This window comes from Panthera tigris, chromosome B1, assembly GCF_018350195.1.
Source record: "Panthera tigris isolate Pti1 chromosome B1, P.tigris_Pti1_mat1.1, whole genome shotgun sequence".
Taxonomy (NCBI): domain Eukaryota; kingdom Metazoa; phylum Chordata; class Mammalia; order Carnivora; family Felidae; genus Panthera; species Panthera tigris.
In genome coordinates, this window is record NC_056663.1 from 35,396,451 (window position 1) to 35,412,358 (window position 15,908).

Consider the following 15,908-nt stretch of genomic DNA (forward strand, 5'->3'; position numbering starts at 1 on the left):
TCAGGTCATGATCTTACAGTTTGTGGGTCTGAGCCCCACATCAGGCTCTGTGCTGACAGCTCAGAGCATGGAACCTACTTTGGATTCTGTGTGTGTGTGTGTGTGTGTGTGTGTGTGAGTGTGTGTGTGTCTGCCCCTTCCCCACTAGCTCGCTCTCTCTCTCTCAAAAATAAATAATAAATAAACATTAAAATTTTTTTTAAAAGATTTTAAGTAATCTCTGCACTTTTAAGTGATTATTTTTAAGTTATCAACGTGGGGCTTGAACTCACAACTCTGAGATCAGGAGTAGCCTGCTGCACCGACTGAGCCAGTCAGGTGTCCCATGTTCTATTTAAGTAGGCAAAAGAATTCACATAAAACAAGATTTAATATGAACATAAAACAGTTAAACAATACATTGTATGGTACAGGCTCTTAGCATGGAAGAATATAAAGGGATGTCAGCTGTAGCTACAGAAATCAAGGAAGGACATCAGAAACTTGAGACTTGAGCTGGATCTTCTCAAAGTTCCAAAGCCACTTCCACACTTTTTAGGTATTTGTTATAGCAGCACTTGACTCTTGGCACCAAAATAAAAGGTATACTAAAAGAGAGAAAGGAAGAAATGACAGACATACATCTAATATACTGCATGTATGGATTTTTTTAAATCTTTTTAAGTGTATTTATTTATTTTGAGAGAGAGAGAGGGAGAGAGTGTGCGTGAGCAGGAGCAGAGAGAGACAGAATCCCAAGCAGGATCTATACTATCAGTGCAGAGTTCAATGTGGGGCTTGAACTCACAAACTGTGAGACCATGACCTGAGTAGAAATCAAGAGTCAGATGCTTAACCCACTCAGGCACTGAGGTGCCCCTGTATGGATATTTTTAATGAAATATTTCAAAAATAATTTTACATAAAATGGTATAGGAAATAATATTAATAATTTAAATGTTGCTACCTACCCATATACCTAACATGTAGATTTAAAATATTAAGTTTGCCATATCTGTTTCAAATATTTTTAAGAGCTAAAATGTTGCTTGGGGCGCCTGGGTACCTCAGTCAGTTAAGTGTCCGACTTCGGCTCAGGTCATGATCTCACGGTTTGTGGGGTCAAGCCTCACATCAGCCTCTGTGCTGACGGCTCAGAGCCTGGAGCCTGCTTCAGATTCTGTGTCTCCCTCTCTCTCTGCCCCTCCTCTGCTCACCCTCTGTATCTCTATCTCTCTCTCTCTCTCAAAAATAAACATTAAAAAAATTTCTTTTAAAAAAAGAACTAATAAAATGTTGCAGATATAACTGAGCAACCTTCATCCGATTCCTTCCTCTCCAGAGGTTATTACTACATTTAAGTAGTTGTATATCCTTCCCACATGTATATAATTTGTTATATCTATACACAACACAGTATATTTTAAATTTTATATAAACGGTATCATACTGTGCATCCTTTTGTAACTCACTTTTTTTTTTTTGGAACTTACATTTTTATACTCGACACTGCTTTCTAGACTTATCTAGAATGGGGCCACAGAAGCCATTTTTCTGCATTTTTTTAAAGCTCCAGAGCTGATTCTGATTAGTTGAGGACCATCATTGTAAGCCTATATATATTCATCCAAGAAATTTTTAGTGCTCTCAAATTGCTAACATATTATTTTTTTTTAAGTAAGCTCTATGCCCAACATGGTGCTTGAACTCAAGATCCTGAGATCAAGAGTCAAATGCTCTGGGGCACCAGGCTGGCTCAGTCAGTAGAGCATGTGACTCTTGATCTCAGGGATATAGGTTTCAGTCCCATGTTGGGTGTAGAGATTACTTAAAAATAAAATCTTAAAGAAAAAAAAAGTCACATGCTCTACTGACAGCCAGCCAGGTATCCCTGCTGATACATTTTAACCTAGCTTTTTACCATGATTCAGTTGTTGTTAGATTACCTGTATTTCAATAAAATTTTTTTTACAGTGCTTCCAACTCAGAATCAAAAACCCTAATCCAACCAAGCGTACACATGATTTAAAACAAACAAGGGTGCTTGGCTGGCTCAGTCAGAAGAGCATGTGACTCTTGATCTTGAGGTTGTGAGTTTGAGTCCCATGTTGGGTGCACAAATTTCTTAAAATAAACGAAATTTTTATTTTTTAATTTGTATTTATCTATGTATTTATTTTTGAGAGTGTGAGCAGGGGAGGGGCACAAAGAAAAGGAAAGAGAAAATCCCAAGCAGGTTCCATGTTGTCAGTGCAGAGCCCCACAGGGAGCTCAATCCCAAAAACCATAAGATTACGACCTGAGCCAAGATCAGGCTGGACACTTAACCTATTTAATTGGACACTTAACCTACTGAGCCACCCAGGTGCCCCATAAATAAAACTTTTAAAGAACATAATAAACAAACAATATTGAGTTTCTTGAAGAGGATGAGTGTGGCTACAAAGAGGCAGTAACACAGGAGTCTTGTGGTGAGTTACACTGATCATGGTGGTAGTTATGCAAGTCTACGCAAGTAAAATTGCATACAGCTACACATACATGCATGCGTGCACAGGTACATGTATAACTGGTGAAACCTGAATAAACTCTATGAATTGTGCCAATGTCAATTTCTCGGTTTGGTACAGTGCTGTGGTAGTGTGGGATGTTGACACTGTGGAGGACAGAGACCTACGGGAGGATGCGTAGGACCTCTCTCTGTACATTCTCTGCAACATCCTAGGAATCTATAATCTAAAAACAAAAACCTCACAAAATTTTTAAACTAAGTTTCTAAAGCACACTGAAGAAATTCTGCAGCCTCTTCACAGGCAAAATCAGTTCAATATCCTGCTACAATATAGATCTACTACATAAATGATATTTTTAGGTAAATATACCTAATATCAGGTGCAGAGCTGCATACAAGAGAAAGAAAACATTGATGATGACCACTTTAATCCAGCAGCAACTATGAAATATAAACCTTAAAAGCTATTGGCCTATAAGCTTTATTTTTAGATTATTGTGTGGTCTTAACCCCCATGGGACACCAGGATTTACCCAAATAGCTATCTCTGTTCACTACAAATAACCCTGCTTTCATTCCTATTTTAAGCCAGCAAGCCTGCCCTACTTTTGCAGATTTAGTTCCTAATCTACTCACCTGCTTTTCCAATCATGAACCAGTTAAACACCACTGAAAAGGTTATGTTAACTATTATTACCGAAAGTCATATGTAGCTTTCAGATCCTTTCATAACCTACTAGAACAAGTAGTTTTATTTCAATGATCTGACATAGCTCTTTGAGATCATTCCCTCTATTCTCTGATAGTTCCAGAGCACACTTTCAAAATATTAGGAACTAGCCCTCCCAAAACCAATTAAGTAATAATCACTATCAATGATAATCTGATAGAAACAGTAAGGTTATAGTGACATTCATAGTTTTTAATAAAACAGCATGCAATAGTCAAAAATAACTAGCTTCCTTTTATGGATAAATCTACCAATTACCTTTATTACTCTGGCCATTCACTGAAACTCTTATTTTATTTATGGTTTTTCTTTTAATGTTATTTAGTTTTTTGTTTTATCCTATGTTATTTTTAAACCTCCACAAACCCTTAGGTCACAAGAACACAACGTACCTATGGATACACACAAAAAAACCACAAATTGAGTCTTATTTCTTTAGGCTACTGATCAATGTCCAAAGTTTAAACTTGAAAGGATTGTCAATTTGTAGAGTGAGGAAGCAAAGATTTCATATCAGATATAGTCTACCATTTAGATGTCTGCTCTCCATGGTGGTATTAGTCCTAGGAAGCTCCATACTTCTAATCTCTGTCACGCTTTTGGGAAGCTAATATATGCTGAGTACTTTTCAAGACTGTATTTAAGCTTAAGAGAGAAATGTGTTTCTTGTAGGAATTCATCAAATATGTTTATAAATTTATGATATATGAAATTCTACCTATACTATAGAAGGAAATTTCCTTATTTTTTTTACTATATGTTTATTTTTGAGAGGCGGGGAGAGAGCACAAGCAAGGGAGGGGCAGAGAGAGAAGGGGACAGAGGATCCGAAGCAGGATCTGCACTGAAAGCCTGATGCGGGGCTAGAACTCATGAACCCTGAGATTATGATCCAAGACAAAGGCACAAGCTTAATTACTGAGCCACCCAGATGCCCCAAAGGAAATTTCCTTATCAAGCATTTTAGGTTTAAATCCTTTCAAAAGTCCTAAGGAGACTACAGTTGGAAAACATAAAATACAACACTCTTAAACATTCATTTCACATATGCCACTTAAAGTCAAACAGATCTGCTATCAAATCTAAGATTCAAGATTAACTCCTTTAATAAAGAACAGCTAACATTTATTAAGCACCCACTAGAGGTACTATGCATTACATACAATAGGGGAGGGGCAGAGAGGGAGACACAGAATCAATCCAAAGCAAGCTCCAGGCTCTGAGCGGTCAGCACAGAGCCCAACGTGGGGCTCAAACTCATGAACTGCGAGATCATGACCTGAGTCAAAGTCACTCAACTGACTGAGCCACCCAAGCGCCCCCTGTTATCACTCATTTTAAACTCAAAGCAAGGAAGGGCACCTGGGTGGCTCAGTCAGCTAGGCATCTGACTCTTGATTTTGGTTCAGGTCATGATCTCAAGGTTCATGAGTTTGAGTCCCACATCAGGGCTCCACTCTAACACAGAGAATGCTGGGGATTCTCTCTCTCCCTTTCTCTCCCTGCCCCTTCCTCTGCTCGCTCTGCCTCTCAAAATAAATAAACTTAAAAAAAAAATAGTAATAGAGGCACCTGGGTGGCCCAGTCGGTTAAGCGTCAGACTTCAGCTCAGGTCATGATCTCACGGTTCATGGGTTCGAGCCCCGCGTTGGGCTCTGTGCTGACAGTTCAGAGCCTGGAGCCTGCTTCAGATTCTGTGTCTCCCTCTCTCTCTGCCCCTCCCCTGCTCATTCTGTCTCTCTCTCTCTCTCTCTCTCTCAAAAATAAATAAACATTTTAAAAATTCTTTTTAAAAATAATAAATTTCAAGCAAGGAAAATAAATAAAAAAGTATCAGAGCTAGTAATTAGCAGAGACTGTGCCCTTTTCTACACTATCTTCCATAAAATAAGCTTCTTAAGCTTTCACTTACTTAAACATTTACTAAGCATTTACATGCTAGGCACTGTATCCAGCATTAATAATGCACAGTTCTTGCCCTTGAAGAGAATAGTTTAATGTAAATAAATAACAAAAATATTTAGAGAAATTTGAAAAGCAATGAGACTGTTCATAGGAGCAATATCTAACCTTTCATATATATATATATATTTTTTTTTATATATACATATATGTACACAAATATATGTACACATACATATATGAACCCAAAGCAGGGCTCAAACTCAATAACTTGTGAGATCATGACCTGAGCCAAAATCAAGAGTCAGACGCAGGGCACCTGGGTGGCTCAGTTGGTTGAGTGACCCACTTCCACTCAGGTCATGATCTCCTGGTTCATGAGTTCCAGCATCACATTGGGCTTGCTGCTGTCAGGCTGTCAGCGCAGAGCCTGCTTCAGATCCTCTGTCCCCCTCTCTCTGTCCCTCCCCTGCTTGTGCTCTCCCCAGAAATAAATAAATATTAAAAAAAAAAAAGAGTCAGATACTTAACAAACTGAGCCACCCAGGGACCCCAGTATCTAACCCTTCTAATGATGATGATAGCAGCTAACATACATTGAGCACTTACTAGGCTCCTATCACTGTTTGTGGAGTTTATTTAATCCTTACAACTATCCTGTAAAGTGGGTTATATTATCCCTTTTCTTCAGATAGAGAAACTGAGGAAAAACAAGATTAAGTGACTGGTCCAAGGTCATACTGCTACTAAAAGACGCAGCATTTGAATCCAAGTATGTCTGACTTCCAAGCCCGTGTTCTAAAAACCATTATTCTAGACAGCCTCTTAGTAAAAGAGAAAACGCTTCTCAGATGTCCTCTTAGCTAAATCTTGAAAGAGAAATAGGACCTGGTCAAGTTGGGGCACAAGAGTCTATATAAAAATAATACAAAGAACCCATTCACAGATATAAAATATCATGGCATTCTAGGGACCACAAGCAGTAGTAAAGTTTGGGAACAGGGGTATGAAATGAGAGGAGAAAGTAACACACAGTTTAGCATGAGGGGAACTATAGATCAACAGAGTTTAGAGTTCATTCTGTGGGCAGAACAGGCTCATGAAGGATTTCAAGCATAAGAATAATCCTTTACATTATCTACAGATCATGATGGCAATATAGACATTAGATTAAATAGCCCTAGCACAAGGCTACTGCAATGGTATAAACAAGAAGTCAGAGAGGGAGATGAAGTAGAAGGCTATGTGCAAACCAAAAGTCCATAGAACTGAGTCTGGAAGAACTGGATGTGAAGTGCAAGGGACAGGACAGGGTCTGGCCTGACTCCCAGGCTTGTCATCTGAGCCAGTGACTAAATGGGTAAGTGGTGTGATTAACAGGGATGGGGAAATACACTTAGAAAATCCTTTCTATCTCCTCTGCTTATTAGTGCTTTTGAATATTTGTTTTATCCCTATGCCACCTTTTCCCACTTTTTTCATAATCTCTTCAATAAAATTAAAACAGGTCTCACTTTCCACAATTTCTATTTGTACAATGTTTCAATTGTCTATAATTCTTTTAATTTTTTTAATGCTTTACTTACTTTTGAGAGAGAGACAGAGTACAAGTGGGAAAGGGGCAGAGAGAGAGAGGGACACACAGAATCCGAAGCAGGCTCCAGACTCTGAGCTGTCAGCACAGAGCCCAGCCCAGGGCTCGAACTCACAAACCGTGAGATCATGACCTGAGCCGAAGTCGGGCACTCAACTGACTGAGCCCCCAGGCGCCCCTCAATTACCTATAATTCTGAGTTACATTTATAAGCCAATTAAGCTTTGAGTTTTTAAAAACATATAGCCATCAAAATAATCTTGCTATTCCCTTAATAGAATCACCATCAATTGCCCTAGCAGTTTTCAGCTATCTCTCTTCCACTTTTTTGTTTTACCTCTTTCAATTCTTTGAGGTTTCTAGTTTTACCCACCCTGTCTACTCCTTAATCAAATACACTTTGTTTTTCTCCATCCTCATTTCTGCATGTTTTTCCAAACCCTATGTAACTGCAACAACCTCTTGTTCTGCTAAAGAAGTTACCTCTACTTCACATCAGGTATAATATACTTTAAAATTTTCTTCTTTTAAGCTTTCCCTAAGACACTACTGAATCCTTAAATATGATGGTAGCCTTTCCGAAGCCTTTCTCTCCCCAACTTTGTATTTTGAAAAACTGAAATCCTATAAGAAAGTAAAAGATTAGGGGTACCTGGCTGGCTCAGTGAGTGGAGTGTGCAACTCTTGATTTTTTGTGAGTTGTGAGTTCAAGGGCACGCTGGGTGTAGAGATTACTTAAAAATAAAATCTTGGGGAGCCTGGATGGTGTTTGAGACCCATGTCAGGCTCTGCACTGGGGGCACAGAACCTGCTTGGGATTCTTTGTCTGCTTGGGACTTTCAGTCTCCCTCTCCCTCTGCCCCACCCCCTGTTCAAACTCAGGCTTTCTCCCTCTCTCTCAAAACAAATAAGTAAAAGCTTTTTAAAAATTTAATTAACACCTTTAAAAAAAAAAGTAAAAGAATAGTTAAATGAATACACATTTGCTCCTTACCTTTTCAACATGGTAAACATTTTGCTACTTTTACTCTCTCTCAACAAATACATAATTTTTTTTTCTGAACCATTTGAAAGCAAATTGCTGACATCATGACATTTCAACATAAATACTATATCAGGTATTGGCTAAGAATAAGAACATTCTCCTTTATAAGCACAATAGCATTATCATCAGATCCAGACATTTAACACTGACATGTTATTATCTATTATATACTCCATATTCAAATTTCCTCAGTTGTCTCCAAAATGGCCTGTACAGCTTTTTATTTTCCCAATCCAGGCTTGGCAATATACCTGTCATTTCTCTTTCATTTTCTTTCATCTATAATAGTCTCTCTGCTTTTTATATTTTTTATCACCTTGACATTTTCGAAGAGTTCAGACCAGTTGTTTTAGAGAAATCCCACAAACTGGATTTGTCTGATTGTTTATTATAACTTGATCCAGATTAAACATTTTTAGCAAGGATTATATAGGTAATTGTTGAATAAATTCTTGAATTGTCTCCCAGTATTTATTTCATTTGTTTCAGTCTGTTGGGCTAACACTGTCTAGACTGCACAAAATCTCATGAATTGTTCACATTCAATAAATCTAATAATGATCATAGAAAATGCACATTGCCTTGGCCAGCTTATACAGCGTACCTTTCTGTCACCAGGCTAGAGATCTAGTTACCAAGTTGTACGTTTTTCTAATAATAAAGACTCAAGAAACAAATTTCTTGATAAAAATCTAGTTTGTATCAAATAAATAAAACTAAAAGTACTCTGTGCATGTATCTGAATAATTAGGTAGATTATAAAAATACCTAAGTCAGATACCACCAAGGATGAGCTGAAATTTTTACATCTCAGTTTTGCAATTTAAAATGTGGCTAAGGGGCACCTGAGTGGCTCAGTTGGCTAAGTGTCTGACTTTGGCTCAGGTCATGATCTTGCTGTATATGAATTTGAGCCCCACATCAGGCTCTGCACTGGTAATGCAGAGCCTGCTTGGGATTCTCTCTCCCTCTTTCTCTCTGCCCCTTCCCCACATGCGCTTGCTCTCTCTCTCAAAATAAACTTAAAAAAAATAATAAAATGCAGCTAAAATTTAACATGAAAACTTTAAAACAGAGTATAATAGTCTATTAATGATTGCACCAAAGGATGATAATGATTACCAGACACCCCTTTATTTCCATTAGTCCTTCCAATTAAGTAGCAGCAAAGCTCCAAAATGACTACAAATACCAAGAATTAGCTGAACAATTTTGTCTCTCATAGATATGTCTAAAAATTATTTTTTTCCCCAAAATGTTACTTTAATGGTAAGGTATTTTATTACCAAATACCACTTCAGAAAGGTTTTCAATTAATTCTTTAATTCATCTTAACTACTGAATCCTTAGCATTTTTCACTCAAATGATCCAAAAACTTTATTTATTTATTTATTTATTTATTTATTTATTTATTTGAGAGAAAGACAGAGCGGGAGCAGAGGAGGGGCAGAGAGAGAAGGAGACAGAATCCAAAGCAGGCTCCAAGCTCTGAGCTGTCAGCACAGTCCAACGCAGGGCTCAAACTCACAAACCACAAGATAATGACCTGAGCTGAAGTCGGATGCTTAACCAACTGAGCCACCCAGATGCCCCAATGTTTATTTTTGAGAGAGAGCGCACACAGGCACGAACAGGGGAGGGGCAGAGAGAGGGGGTAGACAGAGAATCCAAAGCAGGTTCCATGCTGACAGCAGGGAGCCCGATGCAGGGCTTGAACTCATGAACCACGAGATCACAACCTGAGCTGACGTCCAACGCTTAACCAACTGAGATAACCAGGTGCCCCCCAAAACATTTAAGTTTTATTTTTTTATTTTGAGAGTGGGAAAGGAGCAGAGAAAGAGGAAGCGAGAGAATGCCAAGCAGAGAGAGAGGGAGAGAGAGAATCCCAGGTGTCCCCAAAAACATTTTTTTAACTTTACTAAAAGTGGTAATATGTTGCTTTATAGAAGAAAGCTTTATTACCACATGTGTTATAAATAAAGCTTTAATCACAACCATTAACATACAGGTAAGAAAGAACACCTTATTCCTGCTCAAAAAAGATTTAAGTGTTTACATTAAGATGTCCTTTCCAAGGTTTGAGACTTCCACTGAGAGGTATGAAACTCAAATAGCATAGATTTCCAGTGTTTAAATGTTGTGGTGGCTTGTTAATTACAATGGTAAACTAAGTAATAACTTAAATGGTGTTGACAAATTCAACAGATATGTACTATATGACTTGACCACATTAAATATTTATACTTAAAAATGTTTCTTCTAGGTTGGCACTGTATCAAATGATTGAAAATACAAAGGACCAAAATATGAATACAAGCACTTTCAAACCGTTTTCATATTGGTTGAGATCATCATGAGTATTTAGGTAAAATTATAATATTTGTATTAAAATAATATGAAACATTTGCCAAGTACAAGCTTTAATATATGTGATCCATTCTTCTTTGAATTCAAAATACACTAGCAGATAGAAATACATGAAAAGTATTAAGAGAACTTGTTTCTGCAGGGAAGGAATATGACACCTTTGTTTTCTTCCCTTTCTGCCTTTCAAATGTTATAATAAGCAGGACTGAGCTTACATTGAAAAGAAAAAAACTTGGCGGGCGACTGGGTGACTCAGTTAAGCATCCGACTCTTGATTCTGGCTCAGGGCATGATTTCACAGTTCAGAGATCAAGCCTCTTGTCGGGCTCTGTGCTGACAGTATGGAGCCTGCTTAGGATTCTCTCTCTCCCTCTCTGCCCCTCCCCTGCTCACCCATGTGCACATGATCTCTGTCTTTCAAAATAAGTAAATAATCTTAAAAAGAAAAACAAAAACAAAAAAACCTTAGTAAATCCATTCTCCTAATAAAAAAAAAAAAAAAAAAAAAAAGGCAAGAGAAGACAAAGAGATGTGGAAATAAATGAGGAATAGGTACCAGAAACTGAAACAGGGTTCAGGGTATACCTGAGAAAACAGCAATTTCTGTCCATACTATTCTTAAAATCCTGTAAGAAAACCATAGCCACACTATTCCAATTGGCAGGATATTAAAGAACCAGTAGCCTCCAGTGTGTGCTACCAAGGACACAATTCTTTCTGTGAATAAACAATATACTTGAATTCCAAATGAATGGGAGCAATATATCAGCATCTTATTGAAAATAAGTCAGACTTTTCTGTAAAACACCATTTGGCCACCAACAATGGATTCTCCACATCTGTCATGTAATTCCTGGTGAAATTTCCTTGCTGCTTCTGAAAAGATTCAGCCCAGGGGAAAAAACTGTTTTTATAACAATCACTGTCAAAGAAAAAAATTCCCTCAAACAGAAAAGAAACTTGGAAACCAGAAGGAAAAAAAAAATCAAGCTGAAAGATTTTCACAATTCAGTCATTTGAGTTTCTGAGGTTTTCTGCTCTCGATACCAGTCACCAAGAGTGATACCCCAATGCATATGGACTATTCTAAAGACACTCAGAACTGTTACTTTAAAAATTAAAAAAAAGGGGTGCCTGGGTGGCTCAGTTGGTTAGGCGTCCAACTTTGGCTCAGGTCACGATCTCACGGTTTGTGGGTTCGGGTCCCACGTCAGACTCTGTGCTAACAGTTCAGAGCCTGAGCCTCCTTTGGATTCTGCATCTCCCTCTCTCTCTGCTCCTCCCCAACTCACGCTCTTTGTCTCTCTCTCAAAAATGAATAAACATTGGGGCACCTGGGTGGCTCAGTCGGTTGAGCGTCCGACTCTGGCTCAGGTCATGACCTCACAGTTCATGAGTTCGAGCCCCGCATTGGGTTCTATGCTGACAGCTCAGAGCCTGGAGTCTGCTTCAGATTCTGTGTCTCCCTCTCTCGCTGTGCCCTTCCCTCATTCATGCTCTGTCTCTCTTTCTCTCAAGAGTAAATAAAACATTAAAAAAAATTTAGATCCAGACACCTTCAACTGCTAGGGAAGAAACCAGCTGCCAAGAAAGTACTAGGCAGAACTGTACTGGTCTCTCTTCACTTTCTTTCACATGGGACTCCACCCAGACAGATACCCTCTAAACTGTAAGAGAGAATGGACACCTGCCTGGCTCAGTCAGTACAGCATGGGACTTTTGATCACGGTGTTGCAAGTTTGAGCCCCACATTGGGTATAGAGATTATCTGAAAGTAAAACCTTAAAAAAATAAAATAAAGTAATAAATTATAGAAGAGATATTTTCAGTTTTCTAACTTATAATTTCATGTACTTTCTAATTCTGGTGTTTTTCAAATGTTAACGATTTCTCTACCTACCACTTCTGTAGAAACTGATTTATTATCAAACTACTATCATGTTTCATAATACTACCTTGTCTTTATTTATTTATTTTGAGAGAGCGAGAAAGCGTGCAAGCGAGCAGAGGAAGGGCAGAGAGAGAGAGGGCAGAGAGAATCCCAAGCAGGCTCCACTCAATCAGCACAGAGCCTGACACGGGGCTTGAACTGGCAGTCTGTGAGATCACGACCTGCGGCGAAACCAAGAGTCAGACGCTTAAGCTACTGAGCCACCCAGGGGCCCCCATAATACTACCTTGTCTTAAGCTTTTCATGTCAGTTGTATCATTTGCATGGCTCAGATGCCTGACGAAGAAGGTATCATTAACCCTACTATGCAGATGAGATTGTAGAAAAAAGAGAGAGAGAGAAAGTTTCAAGGTTACAAGTAAGTTCCAGAGACAGTAAAATCTAGGTTTTTCTGATGATCAGCCTAGTCCTTCATTTTAGGAAAGTTGCTTTTCAAAGGACACTTAAAATACTAATCACTCCCTCCTACCTACCCACTCTTCTCCAAGATTTGTTCAAACAAAACAATTAAGTAGACTTTTAAGTTAACAGGAAATGACAGAACCAAAAATAACTCTGGTGTGGTCTCACCTCTGAAAAAGATTTCCAGCTGTGAATAACTGCAGACAACTCTGGCCAGGCAGGATAACATCCTATCAGGATTTAGTACCCGGTACAATGGATCTTAGCTATATTATACATACAGTGACACCTTACTTTCTTAGAACAAACCTCAACTATTTCAAACTCTGGAAAACCCAGAAAAAAAGCAACATAAGTCACGGAGAAGCCAAAATTGCTGTGGTCAAGTTCTTACACTAAAGTGTTTGGTTGTTGTTTTTTTTTTAATGTTTATTTATTTATTTTGAGAGAGAAAGAGAGAGAGAGAGAGAGCAAGCCAGGAAATGTCACAGAGAGAAGGAGAGAGACAGAATCCCAAGCAGAGCTCCAAGCTCACCTCGGAGTGCTACAAGGGGCTCGATCTCACCACCTCAGAAGAGTCAGCTGCTTAAAGACTGAGCCACCCAGGTGCCCCACACTAAAGTTTTTATATACAAGATAAATCCATACATTTCTAAGGCGTTGAAATCACTATATTTCATTTATTTAAGACTAATCTTATAAGTATACAACATGCATTAATTTATAAGTTCGCCAAAAACCAAACTTAAATGATACAGACTATGAGGGTGTTTTCTTAACTATGAGCATGCCTAGCACTAAGACAGCACCTGCCTTTTAACTATGTTTTATTTTACTTTACTTTTATATTTTAAGGGTCTAAGAGGGTTATTTTAACATCTCTTTTATATCTTATGATGGACATTACATGCAACAATGGCGATCAGAATTTGATAATACCTGAAGGTTTGAGGACTGCCACTAAGCTTTGCTCAGATCCTATTTATTCTGACTTGACACACAATTCTGGTTTATCTGGTTTCCCTGCCTACTTCAGCTTAGAAACAGCAGATTAGAAGGGCATATTTTGACAGATAGAAAACAGTCTTGGAGGAGATAAACTAAAAACAGACAAAAGCATTAAATGGTATAGCAGTAAGGAGTCATTTTGGTACAGGAAGAAACTGCCAACACCCTTATACGGCAGAATGCACCAGCCATGTTAAAAGCACAGGACAGAAATTAATGTACACAACTGACCTTGATTCATCAAAAAAGGTTATGTTTAGTATATTCTTTATCTTAAGAGAAGATTTATACTTTTTATGGGTTATATGCTATATAAACTGACATTAAAATGGTCAAAATATTTAACAGTTAAAGGGCTGTCAGTTATATGAACAATTCACTTAGATCCTTAATAAAACCAAACAAACTGACAAATCTCAAAAACCCATTACCTTTACTAAACATTATGTAGTGTATGTTTATGATCATCACTTATGCTCCTGGCTTTTTAGAGGGGAAAAAACTAAGTTACACACTAGAATTATGTAGTGTAGAAAATCAACATTTATGATGATTCATGTGTTGGGGGGGGGGGGGAGAATCTAAGTTAAACGCTAAAATTCTCCCCCTTCACTGAACATTCAAGAGACTTTTCCACTTAAAAAATATATGCATTCTTGTCACCAATCTTAGTTTCCTTTCTCCTTCTAATTATCAAAATGAAAAAATAAGAGCATTTTAATAGTTTTCCCCTCGTACAGCTAACCCCTTTATCCAGAAGCCACTAACAGGGCTTGTCGAGGTATACGCCCTTCTTATAAAATCGTGCTATCAAACCGATTGTTAAAACTCGGGCGAGAAGAGTTGTAGTTAAGTGTTAACGCTAAAACAAAAGTGCATAAATTAGTGGTTATGTTTAAACCAGTATTCTTAGTTTAAGAATAGAAACAACAATGTAAAATCGCACAAGTATTAGTAAGGAACAGTTTAGTTTTGGTTAGACCTCTGAATCAGAGAACATCCTTCTCCAAGTCTCTTTAGCCAAAAAATAAAACACCAACATCATGTCAAGAGACCTGTGAATCCCTTTCACACATTCCCAAATGGATTTATTTGTATTTATTTCACCACACTATTTCTTTTAGTAACAACAGTGACTTGTGATGATCTCTAGAAAGTGGGCCAAAAGGTACGCGTAAATGTCCTTTAAAAAAGGTGGGGGAGGGGCGAGATAATCAGATCCTAAAGACGGGGAGCGGAGCGGCAGAAGATCTGACTTGGAAGAATCTGCTAAAGTCCCTGCCCACGCCACTCTAGATGGCTTCACCAGATACAAGACGAGAAAAAAGGAATTGTTTCTTTTTTAAAAAGATGGGGATCCTGGCCCTTTGGGGTGGTGGCAGAAGAAATCCCCACCCCACCTGCAAGTCCAGCTCGACCGGAGATAAATCAGCAATCTCCAGCAAACTACGGGTCAAGGCGCAACAGAAAATGCCCGGGGCCCCACGGGGAGGGGATCCCCCTCCTCTGTCCCATAGCCCCTCCAGGTCCTCCTCCTCCCGGACGGAAGCAGCCTGGGTCGCCGCCGCCCTCCCTCCTCGGCTCTCCCCCTCCGTTCTCCCGCCACCGCCCGGCCGAGGGCCGTTTCCCGCGGGTGGACGAGGAGGGCCCAGCCCGCCCAGCACCTTTGATGACGCGTTCGGTGGTGGAGAGGTGGAAGTTCCTCCCAGACATGGTCCCCTCAGCCTCCTCCCGGCGCCAGGCGACCGCCGGACGTGCACCTCCGCCTTCGGGTCCAGCAGTCTCAGCTCCCCGGGACCAGTCAGCCCGCCGTGACCCGGCCCCGGCCCCTCCGGGAGGCTCAGGCACCAGAAAGAGGTGGCCGCGGCAGCCTGGCCTCAGAACCCCACCGACAAGATGCTAGCCCACTGGCCGCTCCCTCCTGAGGCGCCGAGTCCCGTGCACACCGCGCTAAGGGAGGCAACCGGGGCGGCCGCGGCTGCTCGCAGCCCGGGCCCGCGTGCGCGCGCGCGCGCCGCCGCACGCCGCGCTCCCAATTTCCCGGCGGCCCGTGCGCGCGCGCCGCCGCTTTGCCGAAGCCCAACGCGCGGTCCCGCTGCCCTGGCCGAGGCGGCCACCTGACTTCCCGCCCCCCCGGTCGTTGCCGACCCCACTCCTGAGGCCCGAGGGCTCCGCGGGCGCTCTGCGCGCTCGCGTGCTTCCTTTCTCCCCTCCTGCTTCCAACGGTCCGTCTTCCCTTCTCTTCAGCCTGCCCTCCCCGCAGCTGACTCCATCTGGGCTGCCTGCCGCTGCCCGGACCTGCAGCACCTAACACCAGCCCCCGGGTCCTGCACGGAAAGCCGCAGCGAAGCAGCAGCCATCTTGTGCCCCGGCCGCAGCTACCCAGCAGCAGCTCGGTGGAGGTGCGAACCTCA

The 15,908-nt window shown here is 40.4% G+C and overlaps 1 protein-coding gene across 3 annotated transcripts in view; it reads right to left on the reverse strand.

The window, feature by feature from the left end:
* The window catches only part of PPP3CC (protein phosphatase 3 catalytic subunit gamma), a 99,914-nt gene extending 84,426 nt beyond the window's left edge, over positions 1–15,488 (reverse strand). For all 3 annotated transcript variants that reach the window (XM_042983277.1, XM_042983278.1, XM_015542788.2), the window contains exon 1: positions 15,159–15,488. In XM_042983277.1, coding sequence (XP_042839211.1) covers positions 15,159–15,207 — 49 coding nt within the window. In that variant the 5' untranslated portion in view covers positions 15,208–15,488. The remainder of the gene's footprint in view (positions 1–15,158) is intronic.
* Between the last annotated feature and the right edge of the window lie 420 nt (positions 15,489–15,908).